The sequence below is a fragment of the Vipera berus genome, assembly GCF_964194415.1.
Source record: "Vipera berus genome assembly, chromosome: 3".
NCBI lineage: Eukaryota > Metazoa > Chordata > Lepidosauria > Squamata > Viperidae > Vipera > Vipera berus.
In genome coordinates, this window is record NC_138204.1 from 62619722 (window position 1) to 62644538 (window position 24817).

At 37.8% G+C, this 24817-nt stretch overlaps 1 protein-coding gene across 2 annotated transcripts in view; it reads right to left on the reverse strand.

Moving 5' to 3' along the window:
* The window catches only part of FAF1 (Fas associated factor 1), a 201143-nt gene that overhangs the window by 149528 nt on the left and 26798 nt on the right, over positions 1–24817 (reverse strand). For both annotated transcript variants that reach the window (XM_081323426.1, XM_081323427.1), the window contains exons 3-6: positions 19280–19326; positions 13348–13556; positions 7808–7899; positions 2798–2889 (exon numbers count right to left, since the gene is read on the reverse strand). In XM_081323426.1, coding sequence (XP_081179552.1) covers positions 2798–2889; positions 7808–7899; positions 13348–13556; positions 19280–19326 — 440 coding nt within the window. The remainder of the gene's footprint in view (positions 1–2797; positions 2890–7807; positions 7900–13347; positions 13557–19279; positions 19327–24817) is intronic.

Here is a 24817-nt window from a genome sequence, read left to right on the forward strand (position 1 = left end):
AACCATTCAAAATCTTCAGATATTGAGCTGAAATTTAGCAACAAAACCATATTTTGAGCTGCAGAATTTTAGCTTCTGTAACTAGTTTTTTTCAAGCTCATTCCCACCCACACCCAAAATAATGGAAAATATTTAGCTGTGCATCTATTGATGTCACTAGGAATTTAGATCTAACTTACGTTCTTATCCAAAACCAAAGCTTACTCTTCTATTAAAACGCTCCTTCCTCTATGTGTTCATATTGTATGTAATTATCTTTGTGGGTAAGAAATAGAGAATCTAGCACAATTGCTGTGAAACTGTGAAGTGATTATTTCAATATGTTTCTCTGCAGCTTACTTTAAAAAAAACATTGAATTCCATATGAAATCATCTTGACCTTTGGAGAATTAAAAGAGTAGAAGAATTGTTTCCTTCTTTCCTCTCTATATGAAAGTATCTTTTCCATCATCTCTTATAATAATAATTTAGCACAATTAGCAAACCTGGTACCCTATCTTTTCTCCCTAAAAAAGCTGTTTATTAAGAATCCCTCTGAAATTGTATGAAAAATAGCACAAAGAGCTACATATGATGAAAACAGTTTCTTTCCTATCCAATTCTACTGGAAGTCACAGCTGGCTTCTCAAATAAAAGTATTTTATCTAGCTATTATCTAGCTATTTCTTAAATTAATATTTAGTGCAATACAATTGTGTGTGTGTGTGTGTGTGTGTGAGAGAGAGAGAGAGAGAGAGAGAGAGAGAGAGAGAGAGAGAGAGAGAGAGAGAGAGAGAGAGAGAGAGAGAGAGAGAGAGAGAGAATTCTCTTGAGTTCAATGGATTTTAATCTAAGGCAATTACTATATACTACATTATTATTCCAGTTTAATCCCACAGAGAGCCTCTTTGTGAATTTCAGTTGAAAAATATCATTATTCATCATATCAATTCATTTTTCTTACCAAACATCTACATTTTAACAAAATATCATGAAACATAATAATTAACATTTATACTGCAAACATTCAGATTTATACAAGCTCATGTCAATAGTCATCCAAATTTGCTGTAATTACAGTTTATTTACACTAAAACAAAATATGAAGTCACTATGTAAATGTAATGTTTGTTGTAGCTAATGCAGCAAGCAATAGCAAATTAGTTTAAAACAGCAATCACTCAGAAAGCTTTTGTTTACTTTTTATCCTGAATGCTAAACTATTCAGAGGGACTAATTCATAGTCACTTCTCTTGTGAGATGGGTGGTTTTCTAAATTTGATAAATTAATATATAAATTTAGAAGAACTGACCTAGATTTATGTAAGTTTATCCCACCTAAGGTGAAATAAACCCAAATTCTGTATTTTCTCAACTGCTGGGATCCCCTAACCTCTACAATATGTAAAACTATGTTTTCATTTCAAAAGCAGTTCTTTTCAATTTTGAAAGTAGCTCATTATCCATCAGGACATACAATTGTTCAAGAATGATTTAAAAAAAATCCCTCCTGCATGCAATCTTGGGATACTACCAATGTTTAATTTAGAGTATCTGAGCATTTATTAAAATGTAGAACTGAATGCAGGAAAAACCAGTAAAGAAAGTTAATTTATCAAAAAATAACAGCATCAACCAAAATGCATGTAAATGACCACATCAAAGTCTACAACTGCCACATATTCGCCTTGTCAAACTGCTGATATGATAATTCAGTCAGGATCACATGCAAAAAAAAAGTATTTTAAATCCCTTGCTTTCACTTTACCTTGAATTTGAAAACAGTAAGTTTTGTGCCATGGTATATTGCTAAAACAATTGATCAGTAGGCCGAATAATGTTACAGTTTGAGTAAATGTTATGCTGTCTTTAGTTTAGGCCAGGGGTAGGCAACCTTGGCTCTTTTATGACTCATGGACTTCAACTCCCAGAATTCCTGACTCAGCATAGCTGAGCCAAGGTTGCCTACCCCTGGTTTAGGCCATCTAATCAAGTTGTCTTTCTTTGCTTTGCATGCACACTTCTTTCCAATTTAGCTTCAAAATTCTCACAATTCTCTGTCCTTCATACAAATGAGAACAGGCTGCATGCACAGACTTCATTTCATGTGACCTTAAAATTCATTAAACGTTCTTAATCACTCAAGTCCTATGGATTTCTTTTTAAATGGAAAACTCACATCTATTACTTTCTATGAAGAATTTCTTCTTAACAATTTCCAGTGTTCCAGATTGTATTTTTAAAGTTGACTTTCACACAGAGTTTCTAGTGGTAGCCTTTTAATCCAAATGCCAGCAATGTATGTTTTCAGTGTAAATATAGTACAACTGCACTGCAATTTACTCAAAACTGTATTTCATCTTGTACCACAAATTTTCTAAAACAAGGATTTTTCTTATTGCAAATTTCAATAATCCTGCTTTGTCAAATGTAATTGGAGAAGTTATGAAAGCAAAATATAACTAGAAAAAACTGCTGGTTCTGTTGAAATAACCTGGAAGGTGCAATCATTTCTGCATGGTTCATGCTCTTTATTTTATTTGTAAAACAAGATAGGAATCCTTAGCCCAAAAAAGTTTAGAAAATGCAGCACGAAAAGAGCTGGAAGAGATCATACAATTATTTAATAAATCTCCTGTTATAAAGCACGGTTATCATCTCTACCAGCAACTACCTCTCCATCAATTTATACCATCCAAATATTAGTTCCTCCTGGAACAAATGATTAAAGCTACTAAAATGTAGAGAGTTTGGATACTCTCAAATATACTATTGACATGAATCCTTTAGGTTACATTCAAATTTATTTGTGACTTACCCTGGCAAACTTGATGAAGACGGTGGTGGCAAGTCTGGTGTTAGGACGTACAGGTTGTTGTTTTTGGGCAAGTGTAGAGTTTTTAGAATAGTCTGCAGAAAAAAAAATATTTAGAATTTAGAAGTGTCAAAATGTTTCTATTTGGTGTCTGTATCTGAAACTTAAAGCCAAACTGATGTAAAATTATACATGTCACTAGCAGCCACAATTCTATGAGTTAAAAAAACACAAGGAACAATTAATAACAAGCACAACAGGAACCTTATTATTCTCCTGATGAAAATCTTTCTTCCATAAAAAAATCCCATTGGGAGTAATGATTGGTAATATTTAAGCATTTTATTCAGTCTGGCCCTTAGTGGGTTTCATTGCAATATAACTGCATGTAACACATAAGGTACAATTTAAACTGCTGCCAGTCAACAAGCTTTCTTCTATTATGAAAGAAATCAACAAGCTTTCTTCTATCGCTAATATCCATATTAATTTCTGAAGAAACACAGCAGCCCTTCTTTCTAGCGAAAATTCTTACAGTCATGAAGCTAATTAATATTGTACATGTTTAATCTTCAGTGAATCATGATGTTTCTACAATATGAAAAAGTAGCACGCCAGGCTTTTTAACCTAGGAGAACTGATGTCCACTGCCTTCTTTTTCAGTAGAGAAAGCCCAAACACATCTTGTACATATTAGGCATATTATGTATGTTTTGGTGAGATTGGATGGCCCTTGTAATATAAAAATATTCACAATGATTCATTCTGGTCTTTGATACCAGCATCTAAGTGATGCTGTTGATCTGTCTTAAGGCCTGGAGGCTTGAGTATCTGGATGGGGAACAACTGTCATCAACAGAATCTTAGTATCAACCCTTCCAAGTAAACCAGACAGGAAACACGGCTAGGTGAGCTAATTCTAGTTTATTGTGAGGCTACATTAATAGAATCTTATTTGTTTGTTTTTCACATTTCTGAACTGCCCATCTCCTCAAACAGGAACTCTGGGCAGTGTACAAAAAAAACATCAAAATCTAAAAACAGTATATAAAACATTAAGACATTGGAATTAAAATTTCACAATTGAATTTTTAGAAGGAGACAAGAATAATTAAGACCTGTTAATTAAAACGGCGAAGGGGGGGCGGGCTTTCGTGGCCAAACCAGCCCCACAGCTGTGTGCTTCTTTGAGCTCCCCCAGGCAAAGCTGCAGAGACGTGTTTTAACTCCTTTTCGGAAGGCCAGGAAACTGGGGGTCTGCCTCACCTCTGGGAGTGGGGGAGAACATCTTGCAAGTCTGAAGGTACAACTCTCCCACCACCACGTTTAACCATCAGATTAATTAGAGCAAGACCTTCCTAAAATTATGTCTCTGTCTGTTAATCCACTACAATAGAGGCTCCCTCCTCTCTTGTCTGATCATTTCCTAGGAAGCATGTCTTCCCCTCATCCTTCAAAAATTTTCTTGTATACCATAACTCCTGGTAAAAACCAAGTGGCTTTGGCTTTCTGGATCTGGGGCCTTCCCATCTATAGTACTGGATGGGGCAGCATTGGCTCAAAGAGAGGGAAGGGGGAGTTAGGAAGGCCCGGAGAGAGACCATGGCAGGAAATCCTTTGTTGGGCTGCAGGAACAGAGTTAAAATCCAGAATGTTTTAGCTCCATTCCTGCAGCCCAAAAAAGATTTCCCGTCCCCTGTGTCCACAGGATGGGGAAATCCTTTGCTGAGTTGCAGGAACGGAGCTAAAATCTTCAGCAAAAGCACCCTTTCTGAGGCCACTGTAATTTTGAGTGATCATTAAATGATTAGTTGTAAATTGAGAGATACCCATAATTTTCCAGATTTTTGGCTTGATTTGTAAAGCTCTACATGAATGTTACCCCTCTGAAACCTCAAGGGCTTCTGCAACGTTCAGATTTGATCAAAAACACAAAATATGTACTGTGACACAAGGTCACCCTTTATGAACTTCCATACAGTGTCACAATGCACAAACTAAAGGTGTGCAGTTTCCACTGCAAGACCAATTTTGCCATTTGCCACGTCTGCAGATGACCATGCAAACTCACCTACTCTGTTCACTCAATGGGAAACTGTCACCTTAGGTACCTGAGGACTATGTTACCCTCAATGTTACTTAATGCTTCTTTAAAAAAACGGGCATGCTATAAAACCCCGGCTTTTCTTCAGAGGAAAGGTGGGATTATCAGAAAATCACTCAGGAACACTCGGTTACATACAAAGTGCCAAAAAGGCATGTTTCAGTTTAGAATATAGTTGGGAAATGCCATTCAGGAGATGGGCGGAATGCCATCTCATGGCTGTTGTGACTCAATTACTTCTGAATGGATCTCAGTTGGGCAAAGCCTACGATGATAAAGAAGGTTCTGTCTTGTGATATGACCTGGGCTTCTTTGTAGCTTGCAGAACCCAAGGAAGTGGAAAGAGTTCCCTGCCACCTGTGCCCTGGATCCATGTCTTCCTGACTATTTCAGGCAGCTAGATGGGACACCAATGGGTGGATCGAGAAGGTTATATGAATGTTTCTTTGAAGGAGAGGGCGATGGTTCCTGCTTTGAATGAGATGCTTATATGCCCTTTCTTGAGGAAACCATTGTTGGATCCAGCTGGTTTTGATGACTTCTGTCCTATTTCTTTAATATTCTTCCCACAGAAATATATGCAGCCCCCACTATGCTACCATTCATAAACAGCTGATTAATAGCTAGTTAATGTGCTTTCAGTTCCAGATGGCAGATTATGAATACCCATCTTGGATTTTATCATAGGCTTTATTGTTGTTTTTTCTTTTGTGGTTCATCTTGTTTTAATACTGATTTGGATATAATTATTACTTTTGTTTCATGTCATACACAACCCAAAGTCGTTGAGGTGGTGGCAGCTTATGTACTATTAATAAATAAAGGAATATCATATAAACAATGGGGTAAATGAAAGGTATTTATAATGAGATAGAGAAATCTTTTTATTGCTACTTGGAACAGTAACTAAAGAAAGTTGTAAGAGGACAACTGAAAAGAACTGTTGCCTATAAGCTGTTTCCTATCATTCTGCTATCAGAATTATATATATACTGTATATATTTATTTATTTATTTATTTATTAGATTTCTATACCGCCCTATTCCTGAAGGACTCAGGGCGGTTTACAGGGCGAAGTTAAAAACAGTTAAAACAGTACAAAAGTTAGAATACAGTTAAAATTAAAAGAGAATTAAATAACGTTAGCCCAAATTTAAAATTTAATTTAAAATTTAAAAATTTAAAACCCCTCAGTCCAGGCCAGCTAAATCAAACAACCAGGTTTTTAGGTCCTGGCGAAACGAACGAACGTCGGGGGCGGTCCGGAGTTCCACAGACAGGTCGTTCCACAGGGCAGGCGCGCCCACAGAGAACGCCCTCCCCCTAGGGATAACCCGCCGGCACTCACTTACCGGCGGCACCCTAAGGAGGCCCTCCCTGTGGGAGCGCACAGGACGATGGGAGATTGATGCTGGCAGCAGGTGCTCCCTAAGATAACCCGGACCCATGCCATTTAGGGCTATATAGGTCATCACCAGCACCTTGAATCTCACCCGGAGGGCAACCGGAAGCCAATGCGGCTCGCGGGAAACTCCCATCACAACTCGCGCGGCCACATTCTGCACCAGCTGAAGCCTCCGAGTGGTCCTCAAGGGCAGCCCCATGTAGAGAGCATTGCAGTAGTCTAACCGAGAGGTCACGAGCGCATGAGTGCCTGTACGTAGGGCATCTCGGTCCAGATAGGGCCGCAACTGGCGCACCAGGCGAACCTGGGCAAAAGCCCCCCTGGTCACGGCTCCTATATGATCTTCCAAAGTGAGCCGTGAATCCAGGAGGACGCCCAGGTTGCGAGCCCTATCAACGGGGGGTAACACCTCACCCCCCATAATTAAAGATGGACAAAACTGGTTCATCCGAGATGCCGGTATGCACAGCTACTCAGTCTTGGCGGGATTGAGTCGAAGCCTGTTTCTCCCCATCGAAACCTGGACCGCCTCTAGGCAACGGGACATCACGTCGAGGGCATCACTGGGTTGGTTCGGGGTAGAGAGAAAAAGTTGGGTATCATCAGCGTACTGATGATACCCCACCCCGAAACCACGAATGAGCTCGCCCAGCGGCTTCATATAGATGTATGTATGTATATACACACACACACACACACACAAGCACACAGAGTCTACCTTCCCTTAAACTCTAAGAGCAGAGAGTTACAGATGACATATCATGCCATGGCCCCATGAACAAGGTTTTACATGATTTCTATCCATCTCCACTGGGGTGGAGGTGGGGAATTCTCTATTTTGACACACTGTGAAGGTAGTCCTCAACTTACAACAGTTCATTTAGTAACCATTCAAAGTTACATCACTGAAAAAAGTAACTTATGACTATTTTTCACATTGCAGCATTTCAAGGTCACGTGATCAAAATTTAGATGCTTGGCAGCTGACTCGCATTTATGAGAGTTGCAGAGTCCCGGGATCATGTGATTATCTTTTGTGACCTTTTAACCAGCAAAGTCAACGGATAAACCAGATTCGCTTAACAACAATGCTATTAACTTAACAACTGCAATGATTCACTTATTAACTGTGGCAAGAAAGGTCATAAAATGGGGCACTTAACTCACTTAACAAATTTCTCACAGCAACATAAATTTTGGGCTCAATTGTGGTTGTAAGTCAGGGACTACTGTATATCTCCTCTGTGTGACCACCTGGGGGCGCCATGTCATTCTTATTGGGAATCTTCAGATACAGAATATTAAAAGAGAAAACTTACACTGAAGGAATAGAATATACTGTCCTGCATATTGTCCAAGTTAACAATTGTCCAAGTTAAATGCTATCCTTCATAAATATTGTAAATATTGTGCCTTCCTTGTACAAGCAACTATGCCATTAAATCCAGAATATTTTAGTCATTCCTGACATATCAGCACTAATTGGCAAAATATAAAAACTTACACTGTCATCTACATCTCCAGTCTTCCAGCCCTTTAGCAACATTTTTGATGCAGGAATCTGAAGCTCATTTTCTAAAATATGTTTGATCTCTCCTGGAAAAAAACACAAAGGAGAATCATCAAAAAACATTTCTGCTTTTTCTGATTTATCTTTATAAAGCATAGGCAAAATAATATCTAAGAATTACAAGCATTATTCAATCAAGGTATTTTAAACATATGTTTAAGTATAAACTCATAAACTCATATATAGTAGCATTAAAAATGAAACACTGAAAAATGTTCAGTATCTAAAAGAGAAAAACGCAAAATAATAATAGGTTTTATTTGAAATGCTATTGAATTTTGATATTGTTTTTCCCACCTTATATAAAATGGATTAAAGGAATTCAGATTTCATTTCTAAATTAAACAAATGGATCTTTTGATATGTTTAGGATATATAATTTGCAGTAGAATTTTGCTTTTAATGATATATGCTTTTGGCTCTAAAAACCTTTCTAAATTGTTTGAAATGTTTAAAATTTACACATAATGTCACTACTCATTTGCCATCTTAGCTAACAGCTACCAAATGCTTTTTCAGCTTGGCATATTCTACAATGGCATTTCTTCTTTCCCATGGTTGCTACTTCAAAGGTTTGAAGAAGATATGTGATGACTAACTCTTGGCTCTTTTACATAAATGCATTCTGTTCCATCACTAAAATGTGGCCCTCAATATCACTCACAGAGAATGTTAATTAACTGTTGTGATTGTTGTTAACAGAGCTAAAGACTAAATTAGAGTAGGATTCTTTCCTTAAAAAACTTTGTATTTCTTTTCCAGATCAAAATTACTGTTTTGATTCTAAGCTCCACAGACAACTTGTTATTTTATTCAAAGCCCTTTCAAGCACTGAACTATTCCACTGAGCAACATTGTATAAGTGTTGCTTAATAGCGAATATAGTAATGATCAAATGCAAAACATTAGTCTGGTGTTCCAAAGCCGATGTCATCCTAGTTCTGGATGATTTTAATTATTTCTCTATTCATATGATATATGTTCCTTCCATCTGGTGGGCATTTTATGCAATTGCATCACTAGGGGGGGGAAAGACGTTAACATCTGACTCTGAAACATTTATGCACATAACCCAAAGCTGCTTTTGCAAGAATGTGAACTGAAGATGTTAAATTTGCTATTAAAAGGACAGGCTTGAATATATCAAATAGTTATTATAAAAAAAGCTTTTAAAAATAGGTTAATATGATGCCTAGCAGCAGTTTCATTGCATGCATAAAAAAGGTAAAGGTTCCCCCGCACATGCGTGCTAACCGTTTCCGACTCTAGGGGCCGGTGCTCATCTCCGTTTCAAAGCCGAAGAGCCAGTGCTTGTCCGAGGATGTCTCCGTGGTCATGTGGCCGGCATGACTGGACGCCAAAGGCGCACGGAACGCTGTTACCTTCCCACCGGAGTGGTCCCTATTTTTCTACTTGCATTTTTACGTGCTTTCGAACTGCTAGGTTGGCAGAAGCTGGGACGAGTAACAGGCGCTCACTCTGTTACGCGGCACTTGGGATTCGACCCGCCAAACTGCCGACCTTCTGATCGACAAGCTCAGAGTCCTAACCCACTGAGCCACCGCGTCCCTATTGCATGCATAGTTGATGGCAAACCCAGCATTGCTTCTATATAATGTGTGAATTGACCCTGAGCAAGAGACAAATGGAAGGGTTTAAAGTACTGTTGAAACACTAATGAAAGTATGGCCTTAGTTTAGTAAAAAGTGGAACTTAGGAAATCAAAACAGATACAGTCTGGTGGGGTTTTTTTTACTCTTATCTCATTTAAATCAACATTCCTTGTCTCTAAATCAGAGGGGAGGCAAGGAATGTTGGGGGCCCCGGCCTTCTCCATGGTGGCTCCCTCCCTCTGGAAAATCATCCCTCTGGAAATTAGACTGATCCCGACTCTGACACTCTTTCAGAAGGCCCTGAAGACGTGGCTGATATGAATGTATGTTGTTGCCAGGGTGGTGTGGTTATTTTTTTATTATTTTCATTTCTTTTATATTGTGTTTTTATATCCTGTAAGCCGTCTTGTGTCGCCATGTGAGAGTAGGTGGCAATATAAATTTTCTAAATAAATAAATAAATATAACCTGCTTAACCCCAGAGATACTGTGACTAATGTTCATATATATAGATATAGACATAGATATACAGATATAGATATAGATATATAGATATATAGATATACACATACATATACATATACATACATACATACATATATACATACATATATATATATATATATATATATGTTTTCTGAGGTTTTCGCGGGTGCCAGTATGTGGATCCTTGGTTTTTCGGGTTTTTCCCCGCGTAGAACTAAAGGTGTGGGCGCAACGTTTCGACGGAGTCCCATCCGTCATCATCAGGCTTTAGCTTCCTTCTTCTGGGAGAAGCATGTGGCTGTTAGTTCCTCTTTTTTAAACTGCCAGAGGGGGTGTGTTCTGTGGAGGTGTGCTCTGATTGGGTAGGGGACCAAGTGTGTTCTGATTGGGTGGGAGTGTGTTTTGAATGGTGGGTGTGTTCTGATTGGGTGGGGGGGGGTGTTCTGGGTGGATGGGCTGGTCTCAGCTGCCAGCTCCAGAATACACGAGATGATACCTCTCGTCTACCAGCCATTTGGAAACCCGCCTTGATTGACAGACGAGGCCCAACCACCAAGAATGATACCAGACCCAAACTCATGATAACATCACATGACATCACCACCACACAACCATTCAAAAAGCAAATCCGAACCCACAACGATAAAGACACACAACCACAAAACAGAAACCTAACTACAGCTGCAACATCAGCCACTTTAAACCCCTCCAAACCACACAATAAGCAAACTGACACCCACTATAAAAACATGGCACCACCACAAACACGAAGCCGAACAAAAGCAGCACAACTCACCAGCTCAGTTCTGGAGCTGGCAGCTGAGACCAGCCCATCCACTCAGAACACCCCCCCACCCAATCAGAACACACCCACCATTCAAAACACACTCCCACCCAATCAGAACACACTTGGTCCCCTACCCAATCAGAGCACACCTCCACAGAACACACCCCCTCTGGCAGTTTAAAAAAGAGGAACTAACAGCCACATGCTTCTCCCAGAAGAAGGAAGCTAAAGCCTGATGATGACGGATGGGACTCCGTCGAAACGTTGCGCCCACACCTTTAGTTCTACGCGGGGAAAAACCCGAAAAACCAAGGATCCATATATATATATATATATATATATATATATATATATATATATATATATATATATATATATATATATATATATATATATATATATATATATATATATATATATATATATATATATATATATATATATATATATATATATATATATATATATATATATATATATATAATATTTGTCAAGTCATCTGAATATATATATATATATATTCATACTATATTTGCACATATGGAAAACTACTTCAGATAAATACAGAGTTATGAGCAAAATCTCTATAGATACCAATATTTCCATATAGTTCCCTGGAAAAACTTTTTTTAGAAAGAAAAATGCATACTTTGTTGACATGATACATATACTTCAAAAGGCATCATATTTCACCCTCTCATTCATGTCAACACAAATGTCTCTTAAATCCTGCTACTTCTAGAAACTAAATCATCAACTTGTATAAAAAAATTCTCTCAAAATATAAAAGTCCCTTGCCTGATTAAAAATGAGCATTTTATTAATCTATTAGCTGAAGTGATCTTAAAAACATTTGTATCATTTTCTCGTTTAGAGTTGTGCAAAAAGAAAAACGAGACTGAAAACTTGGATTTCAGCCAATCTCAAAACAAGACACAACCTAGTGAAGAATTGAGCATAAAAATGGATATGAAATGAATAGCCAAACAAGTACCTGCTTAGCAAATAAAACATATATTTGCCACTAGGTGGCGCTCTTTGATTATATATTACAAACTTTTTTTAAAGCCTTCTGGACAAACACTTGACACAATATGCCTATGATTTTTATATTGAATTTTTAAACTAAATACACCATCCAAAGTCCCTCTTTGAGACAGATGGGTGCTTCACAAATGTGAAATATAAATAAACTAAACAAATACTTATTTTCAAAAGAAACATTTGTTTGACATCAGTAATCATATCGAGTGGGCAAAACTGTTTTAAACAAATACAGTGGTACCTTGGTACTCATTATTAATTGGTTCTGGGAGGCACAATGAGTACCAAAAACAATGCATATCAAACAATTTTTTCCCATAAGAAATAATATAAGTGAGTCACAAGGCAGCCAACAATGACAAGTTCTAGAGTACCAAACAAATGATGAGTACCGGGACAAAATTTTCACATCAAAATACATTGAGTACCAAATTTGATGAGTTTCAAAGCAGCTGGATACCTGGGTACCAAGGTACCATTGCAATAAAGTTTCATCTTCTTTCTTTGCTCAAGGGAGCAAAATAATATATAATATGGGATTAGTAGATAGGAAAATTAGTTGCTGCAATACATATCACTAATTCCAGCACAACAAATACCGTATCTGAAAATTGTAATGGTACAGTTTACAGCATAAAAGAAATCACTGCATTTTATAAATCAATGACTCCAAGATGACTTTATAATGAGGGCAGAATTCCTTTTTTTTTCTGTCACAGTGATATTTCTCTTAATTCTGGCATCAAGCACAACATTTTGTAATCTTTAAGCTGAATTCAAAAGCATACAAGCTCTGTGATTCTAACTTGGTACAACAGAGATATTATACAGTGTATTAACATGGGTTCTGGTATCTTTGATCATATTTTGGCCCGTCATACAATTATTAATTCAAATACTTAAAGAACCCAACCATGTTTTTCGCCAGTCCTTGTTTCCCCAAGACTAACACTAACACTAACTTTACCAGTGCTGTTTTTATATGTCTCTTCCCTACCCTACCCTACCCTTCAAAGAAACACATCAGACTTCAGTTCACTTATAGCTATAAATCTCTACTCTTTCAGAAATCAGATAACAAAAAGAAAAGGCTTCAGAGCGATTCATTTATTTAACAGATTTATATAACTGCCCATCCTTTTAACGTAACCCTGGGCAGCTCACAGACAGTAATAAAGCACTAAAAAGAATGAAAAGCATAAAAACCATCACCACCCCCAACAGAAAGCTAGATAAAGTGTTTCCTTGCAGAAAATAAATGAGTCATGTATACAAACCCCTGGGTGCTACAGAACACACCGAGATCAGCCTCAGGGTAAAACTTTAAAACTTTTCCTCCTGCCCTTTCAAGTCAATGGACGTTTTGGCCCTGCTTTTCCCAAGCTTGAGATTGGAATGCACCTGTTGCGTCTTTACAAATCAGTTCTCCCTGGCCTTAACTCTGCCAATTTCAGCTCTTACATGTATTTTGTATTACAATTAAATTTGGTACCAAGTTTGGGTCTTGTTTTTTTGTTTTTTTTTTTAACTCAGTAGTTTCTTACCAACTGTAGAACTGTCTTCAAGCACCACATCCACATTTCGATCTCTGTATTCCACTCTGAAGTCAAGCATTCGCGGTTGTCTTTCCACTATTTGTCTAGATGGCACTACGTGACGAAATGCAGAAGAGGAGGAAGGTGCCGACGATGATGACGAAGGATGACTAGCGGGACCATAGGCAGGCCTTTGTAAAGATTCCCCACTATATTCACTGAAAAACATACCAATTTGCTTTCAAATAAAGACAATTTTCCAAATTTATCCACGCTCATATGCTTACATGTATTAATATCAATTGTGTGTACTAGCCATTGCAAAAGGCTTGGAATTGCACAAGCCACTTAGAATATGAATGAGGATTTAGTAGAAATGTCTGGGGTAGTCACAAAGTAGTTAACAAAATGCTGAAAACTAAAAATGAACATATGTAAAAAGGTCATTGGACTAGAGAGAACTGTATAGGAGTGTATGATACATAAATCTACACCAAAGTGTCCTGAACCAACCCATGGACAAAAATCAATCAGCAGAAGACCTTTATGGCTATAACAAGGAATCCAATCTGAAGGCTCATATACACACAACATGAGGTCCTTGTAGTAGAAGAAAGTAAAAGAACTGCCTTATAAGGTTGTGAAAATAAGCAAACTTGTAAAATATCAAAAAGCAAAGTGGCAATAATAATGAGGATGTAATCTGACATTTCCCTAAGCCTGCAACCACTAAGAATTTCTAAGGTAAGACTTCTTGCCTTATAATATATGAAAAAATATATAAACCATAGGTAAACAATAAACATTTGGGAGCTGGCCAAAGACAAAACATGGGGCAATTGAATATAGAGGAGTCCCTTCTCCTTTGCCCTTCCCTATTCGTTTGGGCAAATGATCAGTCTAAGATCATGTTACCAGTTGAAGATCAGCCCATGTTTCCTACTATGCCTTACCTTTGCTTTGGGCTAGCTTCCATTGTTTGATGATATAAATATCTATCACTGACTGACTGACTGAAGCCTGAAAATAGTTAACATTAATGTTTAATATCAGGTTCCATTTTGCTTGGGTGCCACATTTTGTATTATCTCAGTTATACCTCATACAAATGAAATGGTATTGTAACGTATATGAATTTTGTTCTGATATTTGCTCTGCCTTAATAACTTTCCCAAACGTTTCTGCAAAGAAGACTTGATTATTTTGCTTTGTTTGGAGAATCTGTTAAATAAATTTGTGTAGCTCTTAGATAGGCAAGTTCTTCAAACAACTGGTTTCACTTTTTGTACATTATTTGAAGTTACTTCCATGAACAGTGCAGAAATGCAGCCATAAGCGGTAAACATTTTGTTCCTGAACAAAGACCTTTTGATTCTCAGAATTATTTGCCACAACTAAATAGACCTCCAATTAATTCTGCTAACATCCTGACCTGCAATAATGTTAACAGTTGTCAGGACTTACCCTATCTTTTTTAGTCTAGATGCTTTTCAAAAGCACACTTATAAAATGAATTAGATGCTAAACTGAAAACACTCAGTTTCAAATTTGCCTTTGTATTTGAAAGCAATGTACTATCGTTCTGGCTATTAAATAAATACGAGTATTGCAAAATGATGGTATATATTGACTTTTGTAATTCACTATCAAGATTTGTTTATTAACAAATATGTAAAATATCTGATAGGACATGTGGTTTCATTTTGATCCAATTTGCAAGTATACAAATAAAATATATTTCTTCCTCTACTTTTTCCTGTAGAATGGAATATAACTAACACCGAACACTGATAATACAAAACACATCCCATCCACTAAAGCAACATTGGCTTCCCGGTTTTTCAAATATATTTTAATTTTGTAAAACCTACATGGCTTTGAGCAGGGATATACAATTTGCCACCCTCTCATAATCCAGAGCCTCTTCAAAACCTACTAGTTTTCATGCAATATAAGGGGGGAAATTAATTGCACTGATTATATTTAATATTATTATATTTTTAAGTAGCTTTGTCCTGTCCCTGTCCACTCTTTTTGTCCAGGGAGTTTTGGTTAGGGTTAGGAAATACTCTGGTATGTGTGCTCAAGTGCTTAAGGAACATTGCACATTCTTGGCTTAAGTCCAATTATCTATTAGAGACTGTCTCCTTCCCTTTGTTCTGCAATGCTCTCATATGATGTTTCATATGATGCCAGCTGGTCTCTGTCTCTGTCTGTCTGTTTGTCTGTCTGTCTGTCTCTCTCTCTCTCAGAAAAACTACTATCATGGCTGCATACACAACACATAAGTTCTACTTGCAAATGCCTTTCCCTTGGAAGGCAAGCAGGAGGAAGACACCGAAATGGGCACTATTATTATTTATATCTGAACAAATTTTTCATAGGTCACAAGGAGATTATATTTGTAATTCGGAAAAGATATTTAAATATGTTTTCTTCCTATTTCTAAATTATAAAAAAGAAAAAAGATTGTCAGCAGTGTCCTATGAGGCAAGGAAATCATGAAAAAGGTAGCTTCTGGAATTCCTTCCAATCCTTTACCAACAATGGCCATACATTCCTGTTACGTATGTGAAGGCTGCCCATACTGCCTCTGGGTCATGTGATCGGAAGGGAGAAAGGAAGGGAGTACAGAATGGAAAAGTCAACAGCATTCTGCACTGCTGCCCACGGCCTCTGCCAGCAGGATCTCCCGAAGGTTTTTGTTGGTTTTTTTCCTTCCACCCGATCCGTTCCGTTTTCAAACTCAGTCTTTGTTTTGCTTCACACTATATTTCTCTTCAGCTTTTGAAAAGTTACTTGGCAGAAGGGCACAGAGATCTGTCCACCTTTACGTAAATTGTTTCCAACACTTCGGGCCAGGAAGAATTTTAAAAAAGGTGTATGATTGAATAAGTCCTTTGCTCATTGCTGCTCATACCTTTGTGGCCTCCTGCTTGGACTACTGCAATGCGCTCTAAATGGGGATGCCTTTGAAGAGATTTGGATGTTTCAATTGGCGCAGAGTCCAGCTGCCCAGGTAGTAAATGGTGCCGGCTACTTGGCATACATAATACCACTACTTTCATGAGTTACCCTAGCTGTCCATGTGTTTCTAGGTACAATTCAATGTACTACTTGTCGCCTTTAAAGCCCTTCCTGGTTTGGGTTACTTGAAGGACTATCTTTCTCCAGTTGTTTCTTCCCAACGAATCCAATTCAGCAAGATGGGCATGATCTGGGTCTATTAGCCCCAAAATGCCAATTGTTGGGGCCTATCTTTTCCGCCATCATGCCTACTAATTGCATTCTCTCACCAGAAATTAGAATAGCCTAGAGTCTGCTGGCCTTTTGTAAGACCCTAAAAACCTGGTTGGGTGCCCGGCCTTGAGTGGGTGAAGGGACTTGACTTCTGGCTATGCTAGTGTCTGCCTTGTGATATCTTGCTCAGTTGCCATGTATTATAATTTTTGTACTGGTGATGGGAATTGTTTTCACTTTATTTTAAGATTGTTCGCTGCTCACAGTCATTTGTTGAGATGTGTGGCCATGCCAATTGAATATATTTTATTTCTACCCCTTTACAAATAACTCAAGGTTGCAAACATATCCAACACACCTTCTTTCTCCTATTTTCCCCAAAACAAGAACCCAAATAAATTCTAATTGTTCCGAACCATGAGATATACCGTAAATTTAAAATCCTTGATACATTAATAAGTAAACCAGCAGTTTAAAATGTCTCCTCTCTTATCTGTTTTTCAAAATAGGAAGCTTATATTGAGCTTCTGGTTTTTCAGATCCATCCAATGCAAACTATAGACAAACACTTACAAACCAACTCAGTCACTGTTAAAACTGAACCGTGCAGTAAACTGTTGCTGAAAAATCTGTGCAGTTTTAATATCAGAGCATTTGTCGTCTTAACCGCTGACTACAATAATTTGCATCATTCTGCATTACAAATTATGTTTGAGTGAAGGGGAAACAAACAAAAAAAAATAGAACACTGTGATTCTTTTTTACAGAAAACCCCCTTTTCTTTCTTGCTAATCAGAAAGAACAAAGGGTAATTCTCAACTCCAAAGCCATGGGCAGTTTCAGAGTTAAGATGAACAATGGGCGCGCTTGTGTTTAGGTGTATACATTTCCATGCAAAAATATATTGGCCCCAATTCAGAGATTTTTCTGTGCTGGAGTGGGAAGCAAGAAGACTACTGCTTCTGAAGACCTTTCCAGCCAGATGGTCAATGCAGTTAGCTTTCAAAACTAAGCAGAAGAGGAAAGGGATTAGTCCTCAATATTCCCAAACCACACTGATCCCTCTGTTTTTGGTTCTGTCTGAGTTTGCACGGGTCCTTGTAGATCTGCAAATTCAGGAACACAAGACAAGCAGCCTGACTTTGCAAGCACAATTCTCTTTCTCCACACAGCACTCTTTTGCACCCGTCACGTGGGCAATATTTTTCCAGTTTACATATTGTCCCAATAAAAGCAGGACAATTTTTGTTTTTATTGTTTTAGTGAATGTCAGCAGTTTTTAAGAGGGAAAGAAAATGCAGTCAGTTAGTGGTAAAGTAGTGAGAGGCTTGATGGCTAAAGTACTAGAAATGGGGAAATTTAGGACATTTTCAACAATTTCCTTTCTTTCACTGAGTCCCAATAAACACTTATCTGTTGCTGTACGCTATGATAGTTGAGACCAAACAATCTCATAATGTCCAAAATAGCTTCTTCATGCTCAGATTGCCAGATATAGTTTCTTACAAAGTATCATACTGAATGCTAAATCTTTAGGAGAAGCCTTCTGAGGTACATGTGTATGGCAAAATTAAAAGGCCTAAAAATCCAGCCATGCATAGATTATGCATAGTTCTTGGATATAATAGATGGACTGAGTTTTATTTTTATCATTTTGAGATGCATTGCCCGACAGCAAAATTAATCTTATTTTAAAAGCAACCGAACATAATGGAATTTATTTTGTGAAAGAATCCTGGGCTGTTATGTTTGTTAATTCCATCAAGAGATATCCAGTCCCTGTTCAGATCAATTCTAAAATGCTGAAAGATTTCATGCAGGCTAGTATATAATGTCAATTAGCTGGTTTTCAGTACCACATGGTTACAGATCAACAAAGACAGAAATTAGGAAACAAAACATTAAAACAGAATATGCAAGAATAAAGTGGATACACTTAAAACAGTTTTAAGAAAATAATGCTACATGTCAATAATTGACATTGTTTTTAGCGATAACACTTTTATGGCGAACAGGAGGCATTTCAAGAGCAATAATATAAATCCCCTTTCTGAAGAAAAGGTGAGAGATTTCAATCTCAGAGAAGTCTGATTTCAAATTCCCTCTTAGCAAAGATGTTACTTCTCAAGTGTCAAAAAGAAGAAATAACAATAAGGAATTCAGTGGAAGAGAGTTTGGATCTCCAAATTTCACAGTCCACAGGCTTTTGTTTGGGGGGAGGAAACTTTACACTAGTCTTGCCCCTGATATAAATAATGCCTTTCCTTAGAGAAAGAAAATTGTGTGTAAGCCATTACTGATTGCAATTAAAGGGGACAATTGAACATTAAGTGAAGAAGAGAGCTATATTTCTTAGTCTATCACCAAGAACATTTGTCTTCTTATCCACCTAACTGGTTTCAATCTTGATTATGGGAAATGTGTTCATTATTACAGGATAATAATTTCATTGGAAGATGTAAGAGCTTACTTCTACTGAGTATCTGAACTACAAGCAGGTGAAGGAGTTTGCAAAACTAATCGAAACGTAAGCACTGACAAATTAATTTAGATATTAATCTATTTTCTTTGTACTGCTTAAATAAAAGCTTCATATTTAGATGATTAAAATGTATTTTAAACCTCAACTGCAGAAAACAAGCAGTGTAAGTATGTTATTTCATAATGCTTCTAGGATGACAAGTATAAAAACATCACTTACCTTTCTAAAATGCCATTTTCCTGTGGTATAACTCCATTGATGGCCGCCTGAAAAAGAAGCACACTGCATTTAATTTTCTAGACAACAATAACTGTATAGTTTTGTGACAACAATATGGATGCGGTTTGTCATTGCATGCTGGAAATTTTTCCGATCTCTCGGTGTAGTCTACAACTCTGGTTTTCCTAGGAAAAATCCCACCAAGTGTTAATCAATCTGATCAGGGTAGTGGAACATCACCTGCTGAGATATGGAAGTGTCCCTAAAGACACCAAGAGTGAAGTTAAAATGGCCAAATTGGAGATGAGAAAGCTGGTCTTAAAAGAAATGAGGAACTCTTCAAATATATTGTCTGCCAACTGTGCAAATTATCTGGAACAAGCTCTTCACAAAGTTTACTAGTCCAAGCAAAGCACCCTCTTTAAAGCTTTAAAGTAATCCCAACCCAGAAAATTCAGTACAGCTATTTCAAAGGCTTTCCCCAGCAGTTTTCACACAGGTTTGCTTATTTGTGCAGTCACATCCACACACAGATAAGTAACCGGAGAAAGGCTTCTGTCCCAATCTTTCCAGAGATAGCAACTGCTTTAATGCTTCAAGGAAAGTGCAACATGCTTTGGTGCCAACATGCTTCTTGAAACAATTGTCTCAAATTTAAGTGAGTCCTAGTGGACAATCACTTAAATATGAGCCAGCAGTGTGCTGCAGCTGCCAAAAAAGCCAACACTAGGCTAGGCTTTTGTTAGCGCTCCTGTTAGTGCTAGGCCACATTAACAGAAGGATAGAATCAAGATCACCTGAAGTGTTAATACCACTTTACAATGCCTTGGTAAGGCCACACTTGGAATACTGCATCCAGTTTTGGTCACCACGATGTAAAAAAGATGTTGAGACTCTAGAAAGTGTGCAGAGAAGAGCAACAAAGATGATTAGAGGTCTGGAGGCTAAAATATATAAGGAACGGTTGCTGGAATTGAGTTTAATGAAGAGAAGGATGAGGGGTGACATGATAGCAGTGTTCCAATACCTCAGGGGTTGCCACAGAGAAGAGGGAGTCAAGCTGTTCTCCAAAGCACCTAAAACTAGGACAAGAAGTAACGGATGGAAACTAATACCCAGCAGTACATCTCAATACCAGGCTGACCAAGTGTTCAGAAGAAGCGAAAGTATGAATGGGGAATAACAGACTGAAGCTTAACCCCAAGAACACCTTGTGGCTATAGGAATTTGAGCTAACCAATCCCAGAGATTTTCTATCTTTAGTCCTGAATGGGAAGAGAACTTCTCCATTTGAGATTGATGTGCAACCTGGGTGTTTTCCTATATTCACATCCTCTTCTTAAAAAGCAAGTGGCAGCTATAACCAGCTTAGCCTTTATACAGTACCATCTTAGGTGATCCTGGATTGGGAAGTCTTTCAGACAGTCGCTCATTCTCTAATCACCTGGCTTACTGTAACATGGTTCTGGCCTTGAAAACCCACTCAGAAGCTGTAATTGATTGAGAATGTGGTAGTATGCCACACCTCTGCCTCATGAGCAACCAGGTACAAATTCTAAGTCAGGGGTCTTCAAACTTGGCCCTTTTATGACCTGTGGACTTCAATGCCCAGAATTCCTCAGCCAGGTATGCTGGCTGAAGAATTCTGGGAGTTGAAGTCCACAAGTCATAAAAGGGCCAAGTTTAAAGACCACTGTTCTAAGTGCTGGTTATACCCTATAAAGTCTTTCATGGAATAGTGCCTGATTATCTAAGGTATCCTTTACCTCCAATAGTTTCTGTCCATCTTGTCAATGAGAATTAGCATGCTCTCCGTCCCCACTGGTTAAACCATGGCTGATGGGACCTAGAAAGCTGATCTTTTCTGTCACAGTACCTGCTTTCTGTAAAAGTATCCCCAGATATCTGTATGGCCCCTATCTTAAATGGTTTTAAAAGGTCTTGAAAACCATGGCTTCTCCACCAAGCCTTGGGCTAGGACAGGTGATAAGTCTTTTATAGCATTCTGGATGTTAATTTCAAAGTTGTCTTCTTTTATGGATATGCAACATTCTTTTTTTGCTATCTAGTAGTGCCTTGATTTGTTTAATGTTGTTTATTTTATTTATCAAATTTATTGGCCACCCATCTTACCACAGAGTAACTGTGGTATTTATTGCCCAGCTTTCATGGGATTGGTGATCTTATAAATTTTACTAATAAATAAATTAATAAATACTAATATAAGTCACCCTTATTCAAACCACAAGGTCCCTATTGTATCAATTACAATATAATACACGAAAAGAAGTGTGACATCATGGTCAGAGTGCAAGATTAAATAGGGAACTCCAAATAAAACTCTCTACTAAAACTCATTAATTGATTGGGTGAAAGACTGTTTAGATACATTTTATAGACGCACTTTAGAGAAGTGTGTAGAAGGGAAGGAAGATTTATATAAGAAAAATTATGCCCCATTTAAAGATTTTTTCCCAAGTAGGGGAAATTAAATCTCTTGCCTCTAAAAGGTTAAAAACTTAGGTGATTATTTGAGTCCTGATCCAGGTAATCCATGGGCCCCAGTCTTTTTTTAGAATGACACCTTTCCAATATCCTGGTATCAAAACCCAGCAGCAAATTGTTGAATTAATGGTAGGTTTTACCATGAATTTCTAGCAGAAATTTAATAAAAATCCAAGCAATAAACTGAGCACTGCCCTTTGAGGGGTGCTTCCAAAGTGTCTTTCCAAATGTTTTGCAAAAACCAATTGCTAATTTAAAAATTGAAAACAGATGTGCAAGAAATTATAGACTTACTTTTTTCCTCTGAAGTCTCTGATGTTATTCCCACCCATTCCTTTTAAAAAATAGCAATAAGATAACTTTGTTTCTAACACTTTATTTCTTTCTTTCTTTCTTTCTTTCTTTCTTTCTTTCTTTATTTATTTATTTATTTATTTATTTATTATTTATTTATTTATTTATATGCCGCCCTATTCCCAAAGGACTCAGGGCGGTTTACAAGGCAAAATTTAAAAACAATCCAATATAAAATTAAAATAAATTAAAATAAATTAAATTACGTCTAGCCACAAAAATTAAATCACAATTTAAAAACATTAAACCCCTCAGTCCAGACCAGATAGCTCAAAGAGCCAGGTTTTTAGGTCCCGGCGAAATGAACGAAGGTCGGGGGCAGTCCGGAGTTCCGTTGGCAGTTGATTCCATAGGGCAGGCGCGCCCACAGAGAATGCCCTCCCCCTGTGGATCGCCCGTCGGCAATCCTTGACTGGCGGTACCCTGAGGAGGCCCTCCCTGTGGGAGCGCACAGGACGATGGGAAATTGACGCTGGCAGCAGGTGCTCCCTTAGATAATCCGGGCCCATGCCATTTAGGGCTTTATAGGTCATCACCAGCACCTTGAATCTCACCCGGAGGGCAACTGGAAGCCAATGCAGCTCGCGGAGTAGAGGTGTTACATGGGAGTATCGGGAGACTCCCATTACAACTCACGCGGCTGCATTCTGCACCAGTTGAAGCCTCCGAGTGGTCCTCAGGGGCAGCCCCATGTAGAGAGCATTGCAGTAGTCTAGCCGGGAGGTCACGAGCGCATGGGTGACTGTGCGTAGGGCATCTCGGTCCAGATAGGGCCGTAACTGGCGCACCAGGCAAACCTGGGCAAAAGCTCCCCTGGCCACAGCTCCTATATGATCTTCCAAACTGAGCCGTGAATCCAGGAGGACACCCAAGTTGCAGGCCCTATCAACAGGGGGTAACACCTCACCCCCCATAGTTAAGGATGGAAAAGATTGGTTAGTCTGAGATGCCGGTATACACAGCCACTCAGTCTTGGCAGGATTGAGACGAAGCATGGACACCATTATTCCAAAATAATATTTTCTGTTGTCTATAAAGAATCAATACAGAAGACTGTTTAAAGCTAAAATTTGGAGAATCTCATTTCAAAAACCTGTCATATCAAGAGATTCACTAAGGTTAGCCTTGGATACACCCCTGTAATTCAGTCTCATAACAATAAAACACTAGTTTTCTGTACTCTAAAGTAACAAGGCTTACTGAAAAGAAAAATATGAACTATTCTGAACTCCCAGGAGTCTTTCTGTATTACTATTTCTAATATCTGGACACACTATGGGTATTCTGAAAATCCAAAGATAACTGATTTCATTGTTTCCTTCCATGTTTTTTCTGTACATATTTACTGACATAAGGATAGATCCAATACAATGCTATTCTTCCTATCTGCTCACTTTCTAAAATATACATTTAGAAGGAACTTTAGTTCTTTCTGGTTTACTATTAACTTTCCTAGAGCAGAGCTTAATATTTAACTGCCATTAAATATGGTTTTAGAAAAGAGATAATTATGCAAAGCACATGAAATAGCAATACAATTATTGCATACGTACAACAAAATGTGGGACACAGAAGCATTCTTAAGAGGTGTTAAATTCAGCTGTAAACAGTGGTGGGATTCAGCCAGTTCACACCACTTCGCAGAACCGGTAGCTAATTTTTTGTTGCCCAAGCCCAGAATGGACTTCTGGAAGCGGCATCCACACAGAGAACCGGTTGTTCACATATTTGAATCCCACCACTGGCTGTAAGACATAAGATTCTTTTTTTGCTCTTAGACATTTAACATACAATTTTTGATTATCAAGCAGGAATATTTAATCTTTTCAAATGGCTCCATTAGGCAATTAAAGAAAGGCTGTTAATTCCTTTCTTTTTGGGCATGGCGTTTCATTTCTACAAATAGCCTAATGGCAGAGATGGGTGAGGATTGTGGGGCTTGTTACCCAACACATTTAGAAAAATCAAGTTTGAAAAGTCTACATTAATAGATCAGAATTTCAGACTGTAATTAAATCCAGTTTATCTCACATACATCAGTATTTTGTTTCTTCTTTGGAGGGTCTCTAATATTTCAATTGGCTATTTGCATATCAGCACATATGTATGTACTGCAAAAAGATTTATACAATGTGTAGCCGGTCTTTTCATACACTGACGCTGCTGAGTAACATTTTGAATTGCAAACATCATATATTGAAATATATAATTGTTTATAACGGGTTAAATTCAGACTCAGTCATTCTACACAGCAAAATAACGCCTCTGAAATCATTTGGAACTGGTTATCACTAAAGTAAATTCCACTTGGTTTAGTCAGATATGAGTAAACCTTATCTACTTAACTAAACGAATGTCTGATTTGACTTCTCAAAGAATGTATTTACTACATGCCATACCCCCATATATTTTGTAGAAGGCAAGACACAGATTTATACAAGTAGTGACTCTTAAAATAGGAACTGAAACATTAATATATTAATTACAAAACAATATGCACTTGGTTGCTTCCTATTTATCCATTCAAATGTGCATCATTCATTGTTTTTAAAAATTCTAATGATTCTTGAGAATTAATATTTATTTGGATTTCCTAACACATGAGGAAAAGCAATTTCCCCCCTCAAAATTCCCAGGAGCCTAGAGCAACAAAGTGGAGTCTACAACGTATTTATTATC